Genomic DNA, 13062 nt, shown 5'->3' with positions numbered 1-13062 from the left:
GGGCTGTCTAGTGTTCCCAAGTGCACGAAGGCTGTGATGGGCATTGGGGAGAAAATACGTGTGTTTGATAAGCTTCATTCAGGCGTGAGTTATAGTGCTGTTGGCCATGAGTTCGACGTTAATGAAACAACAACATATATTAAATAAGGCGTCTTTAAACAGAAACACACATAAAACAAGGTTATGTATTGATCGGTTGATGAAAATGTGGCCAGAGGCTCGCAGGAACCTAACGCTGTATTTCCTCAAGGGGCAATGATTCAATATTCCCTATTTCAGTCTCTGCAGCAACTTAGTAGAACATAACTACATGAATGTCGAGAGTCACCTGTATTTAAAGTTGTGTCTAACAGCAGCCATCAATGTGAGGTACCAACCCCCATGCCTCCTTTTGTCCAGGTAACATTGATTCAGTCCCGTCCAAGGGGGAGGGGCAAGAGAATGAACATGGATTGAGCCACTCCTGTGCACCAGATACTGCACTAGGTGCTTGGTGTCCGTGGCTTTATTTAACCCTCACAGCAGCCCTCCAGACTTGTCATTTTTCTCCCCCTTTGCAGATGAGGAAACCGCAGCTCAGAGGAGTGACGTGACTTGCCTCAAGCCACAGCAAGTAAGAGGCCCGGGCTTCTCCACTCCCAGCTGCTGGAGAAGATTCCACAGTTGTGGACCTTGGAGCTGGGCCAAATCTGGGCCCTTGGCTCCATCCAATGGTCTTTATAAACCATCCATAACCCCCCTTCCTCTGTCCCTTCCCCATCATGCCAAACCTTTGCCTGTCTCCTCAAGCCCTACAGACACACCACTGCTTCTTTCTCAGTGGGGGACCTTGTGTCCCACACCAGGAAGAAAGTCCCTCCAAGGGGACTTCTCAATGGCCACTCCCCTTCAACCTGTCAATCCTTTGTGAAATGACGCTGAGTGTAAAATAAACAAATGGATGAAGTCAGTGCATTTATGACTTTATCCCTCCTCACCTCCCTTCCTCTGGTTTGACTTCTGTTCAAAACGAATTCCTCCACCTGGGTCTGGGTCTAATCCTCTCAGGCCTCCTCTGGGACCTGACTTCTCGAGCTCTCCCCCTCTCCACTCTGTATTTTTGTTTCCTTTCTTGGCATTGGCTACTTGCCCTCAGCCTATAAACAGCCTCGAGTTTCTCCTAAAACAGCCCTCCCTCCACTTCCCCCCACTTCAGCGACCACCTCATTGCCTTTCTCTAGCCCAGCCTCTTGAAAGAATCGTCTACACACCCTCCCCTGCCATTCATCAACCACAGCAGCCTGGCCCTGCTCCCCACCACTCCGCTGAACTCATTAGTAATCTCCTAATTGCCAATTAAATATAGCAGCTAATACATAGTGGTCGCTGCAGAAAAACGAAACACAGAGACAAATTAAAAGGAACTTTGAAATATTCATGATTGCACCACCCAGAAAGAACTGGTGTTAATACTTGGTTTATATCCTTATAGGCCCTTTTCACGTATTATCCATGCTTGTGCGCGCGTGTCACACACACAGGGGAGGAGGGGAGAAGGGAGGGGGAGGAGGGAAGGGGAGGGGGGGAGAAGGGAGGGGGAGGAAGGAGGGGGAGGAGGGAGGGGGAGGAGGGGGAGAAGGAGAGGAACACGCAGAGGGAGAGGGAGAGAGATTTTTTAAAAATAGAAATGAGGGCTTCCCTGGTGGCGCAGTGGTTGAGAGTCCGCCTGCCGATGCAGGGGATGCGGGTTCGTGCCCCGGTCCGGGAGGATCACACATGCCACGGAGCAGCTGGGCCCGTGAGCCATGGCCGCTGAACCTGCGCGTCCGGAGCCTGTGCTCCGCAACGGGAGAGGCCACAACAGTGAGAGGCCCACGTACCGCAAAAAAAAAAAAAAAAAAAAAAAAGAAATGAGTTCACTCTCTAAATCATTGCTCCTTTTGAACCACATGTGTCTTTAGCATAGGTCCTTCCAGAAGATGACCTGGAGAAAATAGCGTATTTGGGAGGTATAAGCAACACTGCAGAGAAGTGGGAAAGTGTTACAGGGAAGGGGGAGGCAGCCCCCTAAGGCTGCACTATTAAGCCAGCTAGCACAGAGGGCAAGTGAAGATTTCTCCCATAGGGAAGCCCTAGGAAGTGGAATAAAACACATGCCTCAGAAGGATCCCAGCCAAAGAACAAGGGAACTGGGCATTTATACATCACCTCTGAGTGTTGAAGCTGCTCCCCGGCACTTGTGACCTGTGATGTATGCTGTCAGCTTCCTGCAGGAAGCTGGGGAAAAGATCCCTCAGCCATGATGCAGATGCTGGCAGCTGGAAGTCTTGGGGGCACACTGATGGGTTTGAAGGATAAGGGCAGGGCAATGACAGTATCTGTTTCAGTCCTCCCTTGTACCTGCTCTGATCAACTTGCACCCCACATTGAGTTTCATGTCCTTCCACTGCTTCTTCAAGGTGGTGGCCTGTCACTATATTTTAAAAAGGAAGACAATAGTAGGGTTAGTGGAACAAGCCAAAATGTCACTGCTGTAGTTGGTCCTGAGACTAAGTGATGTGCACCATCTTCATTCTCTACCACCCACTCTAGATGCCCCTCACCTGGGCCAGCCGGGATCACTTACCCTTGCCAGTTCTGTAACCCCTTTCTATGCCTGCTGGTCTCCTGGCACGAGAAGCTCAAAGTTGCCAGGAGGCACATATAATTTCAGATTTAGTAAAACCATTACTGTGTCCTCTGGTAGCAATGTTCTCCCCTTACCCTCTGGGAACTAGGATCTCTAGTCTAACAGAGCCTAAGGATTTGGGGAGAGGAAGCAAAAAGTGGGACACTGGGATTAATGGCGAGAAGGGCCACTTCCATGGTTCCCAGAGCTGTATAGTCTACTGATCAGGAATACAGCTTGTATATATATATAATGGCTATTGGCTGAAGGTATATAAGTATATCTTAAGGACAGCACCTCGACCTTACCTTCTAGCTGATGCCTTAGTTATACCTTCAAGTGATTATTCCAAGATTTTCTCAGGATGGCAGCTTCTGGTTGATATGTCATATAGGAGGACCGGTGGATAATATGGTCATGCCCACTTCCTCCATGGTTGTATTATTGGGAGAATCCCATGATGAGAAATTAGACACTCTGAAAGCCTTCAGATAGTAGTGCTAGCCAAGACATTATGAATTGAGAAGACAAACCTGTATCAATCCCATGAAGTCATAGAAGAATCATGGCCCCTCTGGAATGGTTGGGTTCTTTGTAATCCACCTGTCACCCTGTGGTTCGGTGCTCTCCTTCAGGGGTGGTACCGTATCAAGAGCTTGGCATCAGTCTTCGCTCTTACAGACTGGACTCTGAGTAGTAGTAATACCTAGATCACCTTTAGTGAGGGAAGCCTATGCGGTTGGGCCATGCATGGCTTCCATCCTTGCCGCCATGGCTGCTTGGTCCACTGGCCCATTGCGCATGCTCTGAGATGAGAGGATGGCTCATTTCCACGGGATGAATCATGCTATCTAACTGGCTGTTCAGTGCCTCCTCTGCAGTGAGTACTGTCTGGTAGACATTGAAATGAGACCGAGATCCACACACTTTGTACCTACCCTCAGAGGTCAATCCACAAGCTTCTTCTCCAGATTTCCTTAACTCCAAGTTCTCAGTCTTGCCCTTTGCAGGTTCCTTATTAATCAACCAAACCACCACCACTGCCCAGAAGTGTCCTTTACTCGGGCCACTTCTCATTTTGAACAAAGATCAGAACTCCAAGGTTTATTAGCGAAGCTTCAGATCCGTGGGTAAAGGTCCTTTGGTAGACTTTCCATCCACCTTGCCTCTGATGGTTAAGTGCTGCCACCTGGCCTCTGCAGTTCTGGAATCCCACTGTCACACCATTAACAGACACGAGGGGGTCCATGCGCGTAGCAGCCTCCCCTACTATCCTCTTAGCTTAGAAAGGACAGCCACCACTGGGCTGGTCCATGATGCCTTCACACACTCATTTCTTATTGCTCCAGTGAAAGGAGCTTGCTGAGAACATCTCAGCTGGGGGGTCCTCTGGTTTTAGGTAATACTTTTCTTCTAGAGAGTCGACTTCTCTGAACCTTTTGAGTGCTTCCTCCAGTCCTGGCAGTTCATGTGTTGCTACATCATTGTTTGTAGCTATTCTTTCTGTCAGTTGTTAAGCTATTGCCTAAGCGCTCTACCCTGTTGTTTAGTGCTGGAGCCAGGACTCAGAAAATCATATTTCAGCATCTCCAGTTGCTCCCCATTATGTCCTGCCAATAAGGAGTGCAGAAGGGAGTTGATAAGGCTAAAGCATGAAGGAGGGACTTGCTTCTTCCTATTGGCTTCCTGTCGGCTTCCTGTTCCCACGAGCATCACCCTGGTGAAGCTTCTCCACCCTGGCACAGCAGTGACTTCCCTTCATGGCAGCTGAATCCGTTTTGCAGTTCTCCCAGTACTCTGCAGCACCAGTTTCCAACACTTTGGTGCCCCTCCTCAGAGATCGGAGTTTTAGTTTCTTGGAATCCCTCCTCTAAGCTTTTCAATTTTGGTAATTCCACCCTCTTACCTTATTTCACCAGCCCTGGGTATGGCATCTGCTCCTGTAATTGCTGCCTTTGTGATAACTTAGCGATCACTCTTTTTACCTTTTCAGTTACCTAGTTAATATCGTTGATACCTACTTAATACTTTACATTAGATTCTATTTAAATTAGCATTGTGGATTCTGTCTCCTGACTGAACCCTGATCTTGCTTTTTTTCCTCCAAGTTTCAAGGAGTCATCCCAGCTCCAGGTGCCCTTGCCGGGATGATAAATCGAGAGACCCAGGAAAGTACCTCCATCTCAACAAACTTCTCTAATCCAGCCCCATGTTCCATTCCTCTCCTCACTCAACACCCTCAATATCCATTCCCAGGTATGTTCTCTAGATTTCTCTTGCTACTTATTAGTCAGATCCTGCGGTTCCTTTTGTAAAAATCCAATTTCTCTAAGCAGAGATAGTACCTCCTCAGGGGTGCCATGCTGGGACTTGACCTTAGGGATTAGTCTAGAAGTCACAAGAGAACGTAGTAGCAGGCCTTGAAGAGAGCAAGTGTCCTCTCACAAGGTATCTGCCTTAGGTGAGGCCTCTGCCTGTTCTCCAGGCAAGGAGGGGGAGTCTCTTACCCTCCAACAAAGGTGAGTGGGACACTTCTGCCACTCTAATCGTTGGGTCCTGGACCTGGTTGTCAGCCCTTTCTTCCCTCCAGCTGCAGAAGATTAGGAGATTTTTAAATGCTGTCATAGAAGTTTGCTTTTCATGCCATGACCTAGATTGGTAGTTGGCTAGTTAGTTACAGTGTATCATTTTCTTCATTCACCACATTAATGGTACTTAACAACAACAAATAAACACCACAAGGTCTTTTAAGTACCATTGCCTCCGTATCTCTCAGATGTTAGAGAGGCTATATAAACCATCACATCCCCTTACACTTGTATCCTAACCCCCATTCACCACAAGTGTCCTTATAACAGAGCTTCTACGACACGTCAAGGACTGTCAACAATGGGGTCTTTCTGTCATTGACTGGCAAGTGACCCCACTCTAGAATTCCATCGTAAGGACCTGCTTCCTAACACCACTTCTGGTACAACCTGTCCAGATTTGACAAGGATTTGAATTCACTTCGTTTATTTGAGAAGTGTCAGTTACTTTGGGAGAGAAGTGGGAGGTGATGAAGGAAAGGAAGACAACCAGGGAGCGTGTAATATTAAGCCAGCTACCAGGACTTCCCTGGTGGCGCAGTGGTTAAGAATCAGCCTGCCAATGCAGGGGACATGTGTTCGAGCCCTGGTCCGGGAAGATCCACATGCCACAGAGCAACTAAGCCCGTGCGCCACAACTACTGAGCCCACGCGCTGCAACTACTGAAGCTCACACACCTAGAGCCTGTGTTCCGCAAGAAGAGAAGCGACTGCAATGAGAAGCCCGCCCGCTGCAACGAAGAGTAGCCCCTGCTAGCCGCAACTAGAGAAAGTCCACGCGCAGCAACAAAGACCCAATGCAGCCAAAAAACAAACAAAAACAAAAACAGAAAACAAAAAAACCCCAGCTACCACAGTTGGTTATCAAAGCTTCATCCATCAGGGAATCTCTAGGAAATGGTACCAAACACATGCTTCAGAAATAACCCATGTGAGAGGTGAGGGAGCTGGGGTGTTTATATACCAACTCTGAGCATCATTGGTTAGGTGTGGAACTGACAGCATCTACATCTGAGCCATCTGATTACTTGTTTAAAATGCAGATTCCTGATTGGGGGAAACTATGAAGAGCATATGTGACTTCTCTGCAACTTCCTGAGAATCTATAATTATTTCAAAATTAAAAGTTAAAAAGATAGATAGGATGACCAGAGAAACCAGTTATATGGAAAACCAGTTATATTCAATTAACAGACTACATCATATACTTAATGTGTGTTTTGGGGTTTCCTTTCGGTAAGTATGGGATACTATGGTGAAGAAGAAGCCCCTTTCGTATCCCACTGTAAATAAATAGATATGGTGGATAAAATATAACAAATGTCTTTTTAAATATATAGCTGAGATCAAAAGCTATAGGTAGAAAAGAGTCACCTGAGCATAATTGTAATCACAGTTTGTAATAATGTGGGTATGAGGGTTAAGTTTGTAATAAAAATGCAGTGGTGGTGGTGGTGGTGTTTGGGGGAAACCTTAGCCAAGAAATTGAAAGAAAATTTGTCATGGAACAGGTTAAGCGAATGGAGCTTCTTGTGAAACTACCCATGGCACTCCTCTGCAATTCAGGGCCCACGGGGCTTCTCTAGAATCAACTCTCACTAGTAAAATAGTACAAAGAATGAGAAGAGAAAGACTTCTAGGAGATAAAGTCAGAAGATGAAACAACTTGGATAATTCACATGTTGTGTTAGCTGGGTCCTCCAGAAAATAAATGCAGGGATGGAGTTAGGAGTGCAAGGGGTTTATTGAGGGGTAATGCTTGTGAAGGATAAGACAGGAGGAAGCAAGATTGGGCAGTGAGAGCCTTGGACGTGATGCAGATCTGACCAAGTCTTAGCTAACCCGAAGGGGAATTACAGAGCAAATACTGCCCATTAGAGAAGTCCCATGTTGGGCAAAAATGGCGAGACTCTAGTACCCCGTTCGTAACCAGTCATTGCTTGCAGACTGTCAAGGAAGAGCATGGCCTCAACTCAAAAGCCAAGGCAGATCCTGAAGGTACTAACATCCCTAGGTTGTCAGCTAACTGCACCCCTCGTGGCTGGATGGCAAGTTTTTTAATGAAGGGAGATCTGAATGGTGCACAAGCCAAAAATTAGGGTAACAGAATAATCTTAAAGACTTTAATAGAAGTATGTTTAAAGAGATAGAATTAGGAATAGAAGGCATATGGCTTATGAAAAAAAGAACCAAATAGACATAGTAGAAATAAACTATCAGAAACTCATTTGATGTTTTGAGAAGTAGACTAGATAGTAGAAATAAACTATCAAAATCTCATTTGATGTTTTGAAAAGTAGACTAGACATAGGCTGGAGTGAGAATTAATAAACTCAAATTGGTCTGAAGACATCACCCAGATTGCAGCACATAGAGCAACACAAAAAGATGAAATTATGACAGCTAGTATAGAATATTAGCGGAGTGCATGGGCTCTGAAGCCACACCCAGGATTAAATTTCAACTCTATTACTTACTAGTTATAAGGCCTTAGGTGTGTGTGTGTTGTTTTTTGTTTTTTGTGGGTTTTTTTTTTGCGGTACACGGGCCTCTCGCTGTTGTGGCCTCTCCCATTGCGGAGCACAGGCTCCGGACGCGCAGGCTCAGCGGCCATGGCTCACGGGCCCAGCCGCTCCGCGGCATGTGGGATCTTCCCGGACCGGGGCACGAACCCGTGTCCCCTGCATCAGCAGGCGGACTCTCAACCTCTGCACCACCAGGGAAGCCCGTTAGGTGTGTTTTTAAACCTCTTTGGGTCTCAGTTTTTCCAAAGGTAAAATGAAGATATACTAGTACCTACCTCATGGTATTGCCATTAGGATTAAATGAGTTTATAGTTCCTATCGACAAGTTATAGTTCTTATAGCACATAGTAAGTACTCAGTAAACATTATCAAATATTATAGAGGAATGGAAAATATGAAAGATAAATTAAAAGTCATGGTGGAGAAAACGAGAAGTTCCAACACTTATCTAATCAGTCCCAGAAGGAGACAGTAAGGAAGAAGCAGCATTTGAACAAATGATGGTGGAGAATTTTCTATATATGAAGAAAAATGAGCCCCTAAAATGAAAAACACTAAGTTCTGAGCAGGTTTTTAAAATGTCATCCCTAGAGATGTTGTAGGGAAATTAAAAAATCATAAAGATAAAGAAATAAATCTGAAAAGCTGCTCTAGGGGAGACAGATTATCCACAAATGAATGACATTTGCCTGAAGCCAATTTCTCATCAGCAACAATAGATGCCAATGGAATAATAGCCTCAGAGTGATCAGAAAAACAATCCTACATCCAGCTAACCAGCATGTAGGCATGGGTGTAAAATAAAGAAATATTCAGATACACACAGACTGAGAGATAAGGGATATCTTATCTCAGACTTTTGCTCCAAAAATGTATGAAGGATGAACTTCAGCAAGAAGAAAATTAAACTCAGAGGAAAAGACTCCTCTACCAGTTAAGGTGGAATAACAAGAACCAGACTTACGTTCCTACCTGGAACAACTTGAAAAGAAAAGAAAAGAAAAAGGACAAAATATACGAAACAGTGGTCCTCAAGGCATTGGACATCAGACAACAAAGGGCAGTGATCTCTGAGAGATGGGAAACAAACAAAGTGAGCCCTACAATTGCTCTAGCTTACTGCCTAGAGAAAGTTTCCAGGTCACAGTGCAGGGAGAGGGAACTCAGACAGACCCTGGAGGTCTTCCTGAGATAAGGAGACAGAGCTGGGAGTCCAAGGAGGCCAAAGAAGTTAGAGTTCGCAGGACAAATTACCAGGTGGGGAAGAGATGCACAGTACTGCATATGAGGAAATGACCCAAGGCTGGGGAAAGAACCTCCCAGAAGGATTAGAGGAAAAAATTCTCAGAGTTCACATATAGCCAGGAATTGTGCCATTCCCACCAGCTAGAGTGGAAAATATCACTGAGTAGAGTAGTCAAAAGGGTTTTGCCTCAGTAGTGGGGAAAATTATCTCTAGACTAAATGCTACTCTCGTCCTGTCAAACAAGTTTAAAAGCAAGACTTTTGAAAGAGTCAAATTAGTCCCAAGTAACTTATCCAGAGCAAAGCTAAAGAATATTTATAGGAATACAAAAATTATTCAGCATCCAACAAGGTAAAATTCACAGTGTCTGACATCCAATAATAAAGTACCAGGCGTGTAAATAAACAGGGAAATACTACTTATAAGGAAGAGAAAAATCAACCAAAACCACCCAGAAGGACTTCCCTGGTGGCCCAGTGGTTACGACTCCACACTTTCAGTGCAGGGGTTGCAGGTTTGATCTCTGGTTGGGGAGCTAAGATCCCACAAGCCATGCGGTGAGGCCAAAAAAAACAAAAACAAAACCACCCAGAAACGACACATGAAAGAAATAAGAGACAAAGACATTAAAACACCTACTATAACTGAATCCCCTATGTTCAAGAAGCTAGGAGAAAGATTAAGCATGTTAAGTAGAGTCATGGAAGTTATAAAAAAGACCCAAATCGAATTTCAAGAGTGAGTACTATATGTCAATTATATCTCGATAAAACTGGAAGAAAAAAACGTTTCTAGAGATGAAAATTACGAAGTTTGGGTTGAAAAATACACTGAATGGGATTAATGACAGTTTTGATGTTGCAGAAGGAAAGATTTGTGAACTTAAAGACATAGCTATAGAAACTAACCAAAATAAAACATAGAAAGAAAAAAAAAGGACTGTAACAAATGAAATGAGCGTAAATAAGCTGTGGGATAACTTTAAAGCAGCCTAAGATATGTACATTAGGAGGGAAAAGAGAGGAGGAGGGACAGAAAACAATTTGAAGAAATGTCTGAAAAGTTTCCAAATCTGATGAAAACTATAAACTCACAGATCCAAGAAACTCAATAAAACACAAACATAAGAACCGTAAAGAAAAATACACCAAGACACATCATATCAAACTGCTTAAGACAAGCGATAAAGAGAAAATCTTAATAGCCGCCAGAGTAAGAAGACACACTGCATGCAGAGGAAGAAGAATAATGACAGCCAGTTTTGTATTTGGAAACAATGCAAGCTAAAAGGCAACGGATCTTCAAAGACATGTAAGGTACTGAAAGAAAACTCTGCCAATCTAAGTTTGATATCTTAGATAAAATGGACAAATTCTTTGAAAGATATAAACTACCAAAGTCCATTCAAGAAGTAATAGATAATCTGAACAACTCTACAAGTTTTAAATAAATGGAATTTGTAGTTAAAAACCTTTCCACAAAGAAAACTCCAGATCCAAATGGCTTCATTGAGGGATTCTTCCAAACATATAAAGAAGAAATAATACAGATTCTACACAAAATCTTCCATAATACTGAAGAGGAGGGACTACTTCCCGATTCATTTTATGAGGCCAGCAAATTGAATTCAACAATATATAAACAGGATACTACATGATGGTCAAAAGAATAATACATCCCAGCAGTGTAATCAACATAATTCATCATATTAACAGACTGAGAAAGAAAAGCCGTGTGATCATCTTAATATGCAGAAAAAAAAACATTTTACAAAAGCCAACATCCATTCTTTTTTTTTTTGAAGAAAAATTAAGTCTTATGTATTTTTAAAACCAAACCACTAGGAAAATATATCACAGTCTTGAAACAGCAAACAGACAGGCTATATTATCATTTCAAGTAATAAGTTGGTAAAAACACAAGGTTTTTAATAAAATGATAAGGTGCCAGAACTGGGGCAGAACAATGCATGTCGCAAAAGTAGTATTTGGTAACGGAGGGCTGTCCTGTTTTTTGCTCTAAAGGAGTCACAGCTTGCCCCTGAGTTGCTTACTTTTTCTCCTTTGACCTTCGTGTTGCCAAGGGATTGTTTCAACAGAGCTCTGTTATCACAGGGGGCAAAGTAAGCAATACTGGGTTTAGGCTTTCATTCTATTTTGTTTTATGAAAACCAGATTTTTCCAAAGCCAGTACTTCATAAGTCTCTTAATTAAGCAGCTAACAATTCCTCTTTCACTGTTCATTCTTGAATACTGGCATATAGCACAATCAAAATGCCCTTTCCCTTCAAGGGTGAGTGTCACTGCAAGATTGTCTTGTCACTCGCTGACTGTGCTGCCGACAGCCTCAGGGCTCATCATGGCTGCCAGTCAGAGGGAAGGTTTGCTTCCCCTGCCAGTGTGATAGCGCTTCTTATATTTTTGCAGGGTCTCCAGGCTGAAAGGTGTCATGTGTGAGAATTTTAAGAAATGCACCTCCACATCCTGACGGCCAGAAATGAATATCTGCAAGGACCCTTTCAAAGTTTTTATCCAAACTACCTCTCCCAACTCTACATCTTAAAAGTAACTTCATGTCCTTGTATGTAAAACAGAACCACGCAAAACAAATCCCCAGAGGCCCCCTTTCCCCTTCTAAATTAGTGACCTCATGGATTTTGTTTTATTTCCAGTTTGTGGGAAACATGGTAGTGATCCCTCTGGTAAACAGGAGGTTGGCAACAAACAGAAACACCTCTCCTCACACTCCACCAGCTCATAAGCAGGTCAGATGAACCTGCCAGCCTGTTGGTATCTGTGTACTAAGAGAATCTGGTACCTTGGAGGGCTCTGGTTTGGTACAAGGGAGGCTCCCTGTTGCCAGGAGAAGCTCTTGCCACGTGAAATTCAGGCTCATAAAAACTCTCCTGTGCTATCTCTGACCCAAAGTTTAGCACCAGTTTTTTTCACTTTCTAGGATTCAAACACAAAGGAACCAGTGTCCAGAGGCAAGTGATATAGGGCTTAAACTTGCTGCCATCCTTAATTTCCTCATTCATAAACTTTCCTTAGAAAACCCAAATCCCCATTTCTCTTTTTAAATAGACTCCTGCCTTCAGCCCCGATGGCCAATAGCAGACATCTATTTCCCAATGGATGAAAGAGACTCCTTCATCTTCTTGGTCATGGTTGGGATGAGGTTCATGTGGTCATCTACACACGTGGTCACGCAACTCTCCAGCTGCCGCTTCACCTGAAGCTCTTTACTCCCCGCATCAATTGAATCTTTGGCTTTGTCGTTGCAATGCATAGTGCACCGGGCCAGGCGGTCCTGGAACTTCTCCAACTCGCTGGTCACCAGGGCCTGGGCTTGAGCCAGAGGGGCATGGCAGCGCTCAATGCACTGGTGCACTTGCTGCATGGACGCCTGGCTGTCCTCACAACAGCCGGCGCTGCACCGGAACATGAGACCCTGCATCTTCCGGATATTCTCTCTCTCCAGACTCTTCACCATAGAGTCCACCGCCTCCCGCACCCGGAGCTGCTGCAGCTCCGCCTTGGTGACACGGCGCTGCTCCGTGCCGCGCTGGCGCCCACATGGACTCCCGGGCATGAGCCCGCCCCCTCGCCGCCTCTTCCCCCAACATCCATTCTTGATTAAAACTCTCAATGCTCTAGAAATAGTAGTTCCTCAACTTGATAAAGGGCATTTATGAAAAACCTACAATTTCTATCACACTTCATGGTAAAAGATTGAATGCTTTCCCTTAAGATCACAATCAAAGTAGAGATGTTTGCACGCATCACTTTTATTGAACATTATACTAGAGATTCTTGCCAGTGCTACTGGAAAAAACAACTGAGTTTAGTAAGGTTTGACACAAGGTTAATATGAAAGAATCCATTTTATTTCTGTTTATTAGCAACAAATAATCAGAAATTAAAACTTAAAACATTATTTACAATATAATAAAATATATGAAATACTTGGAGATGAATCTGACAAAAGATGCGTAAGACCTATACACTGAATGCTGCAATGCATTGCTAAGAGGAATTAAAGAAGACCTAAATAAAT

At 44.0% G+C, this 13062-nt stretch overlaps 1 protein-coding gene across 1 annotated transcript; it reads right to left on the bottom strand.

Moving 5' to 3' along the window:
- Positions 1–11578: 11578 nt before the first annotated feature.
- LOC101279960 (protein FAM136A-like) lies at positions 11579–12597 on the bottom strand. Its single transcript, XM_033421757.2, has one exon. It carries the CDS (start codon positions 12595–12597, stop codon positions 12127–12129), a length of 471 nt encoding a protein of 156 aa, XP_033277648.1. The 3' UTR covers positions 11579–12126.
- Between the last annotated feature and the right edge of the window lie 465 nt (positions 12598–13062).

Source organism: Orcinus orca, chromosome 1, assembly GCF_937001465.1.
Source record: "Orcinus orca chromosome 1, mOrcOrc1.1, whole genome shotgun sequence".
Taxonomy (NCBI): Eukaryota; Metazoa; Chordata; class Mammalia; order Artiodactyla; family Delphinidae; genus Orcinus; species Orcinus orca.
The sequence above is the reverse complement of the archived record's forward strand: the minus strand, read 5'-3'. Positions and strand labels throughout refer to the sequence as shown.

Coding starts and splice junctions, on each gene's coding strand:
- LOC101279960 (XM_033421757.2), bottom strand. CDS start 12,597: ATGCCCGGGAGTCCATGTGGGCGCCAGCGCGGCACGGAGCAGCGCCGT.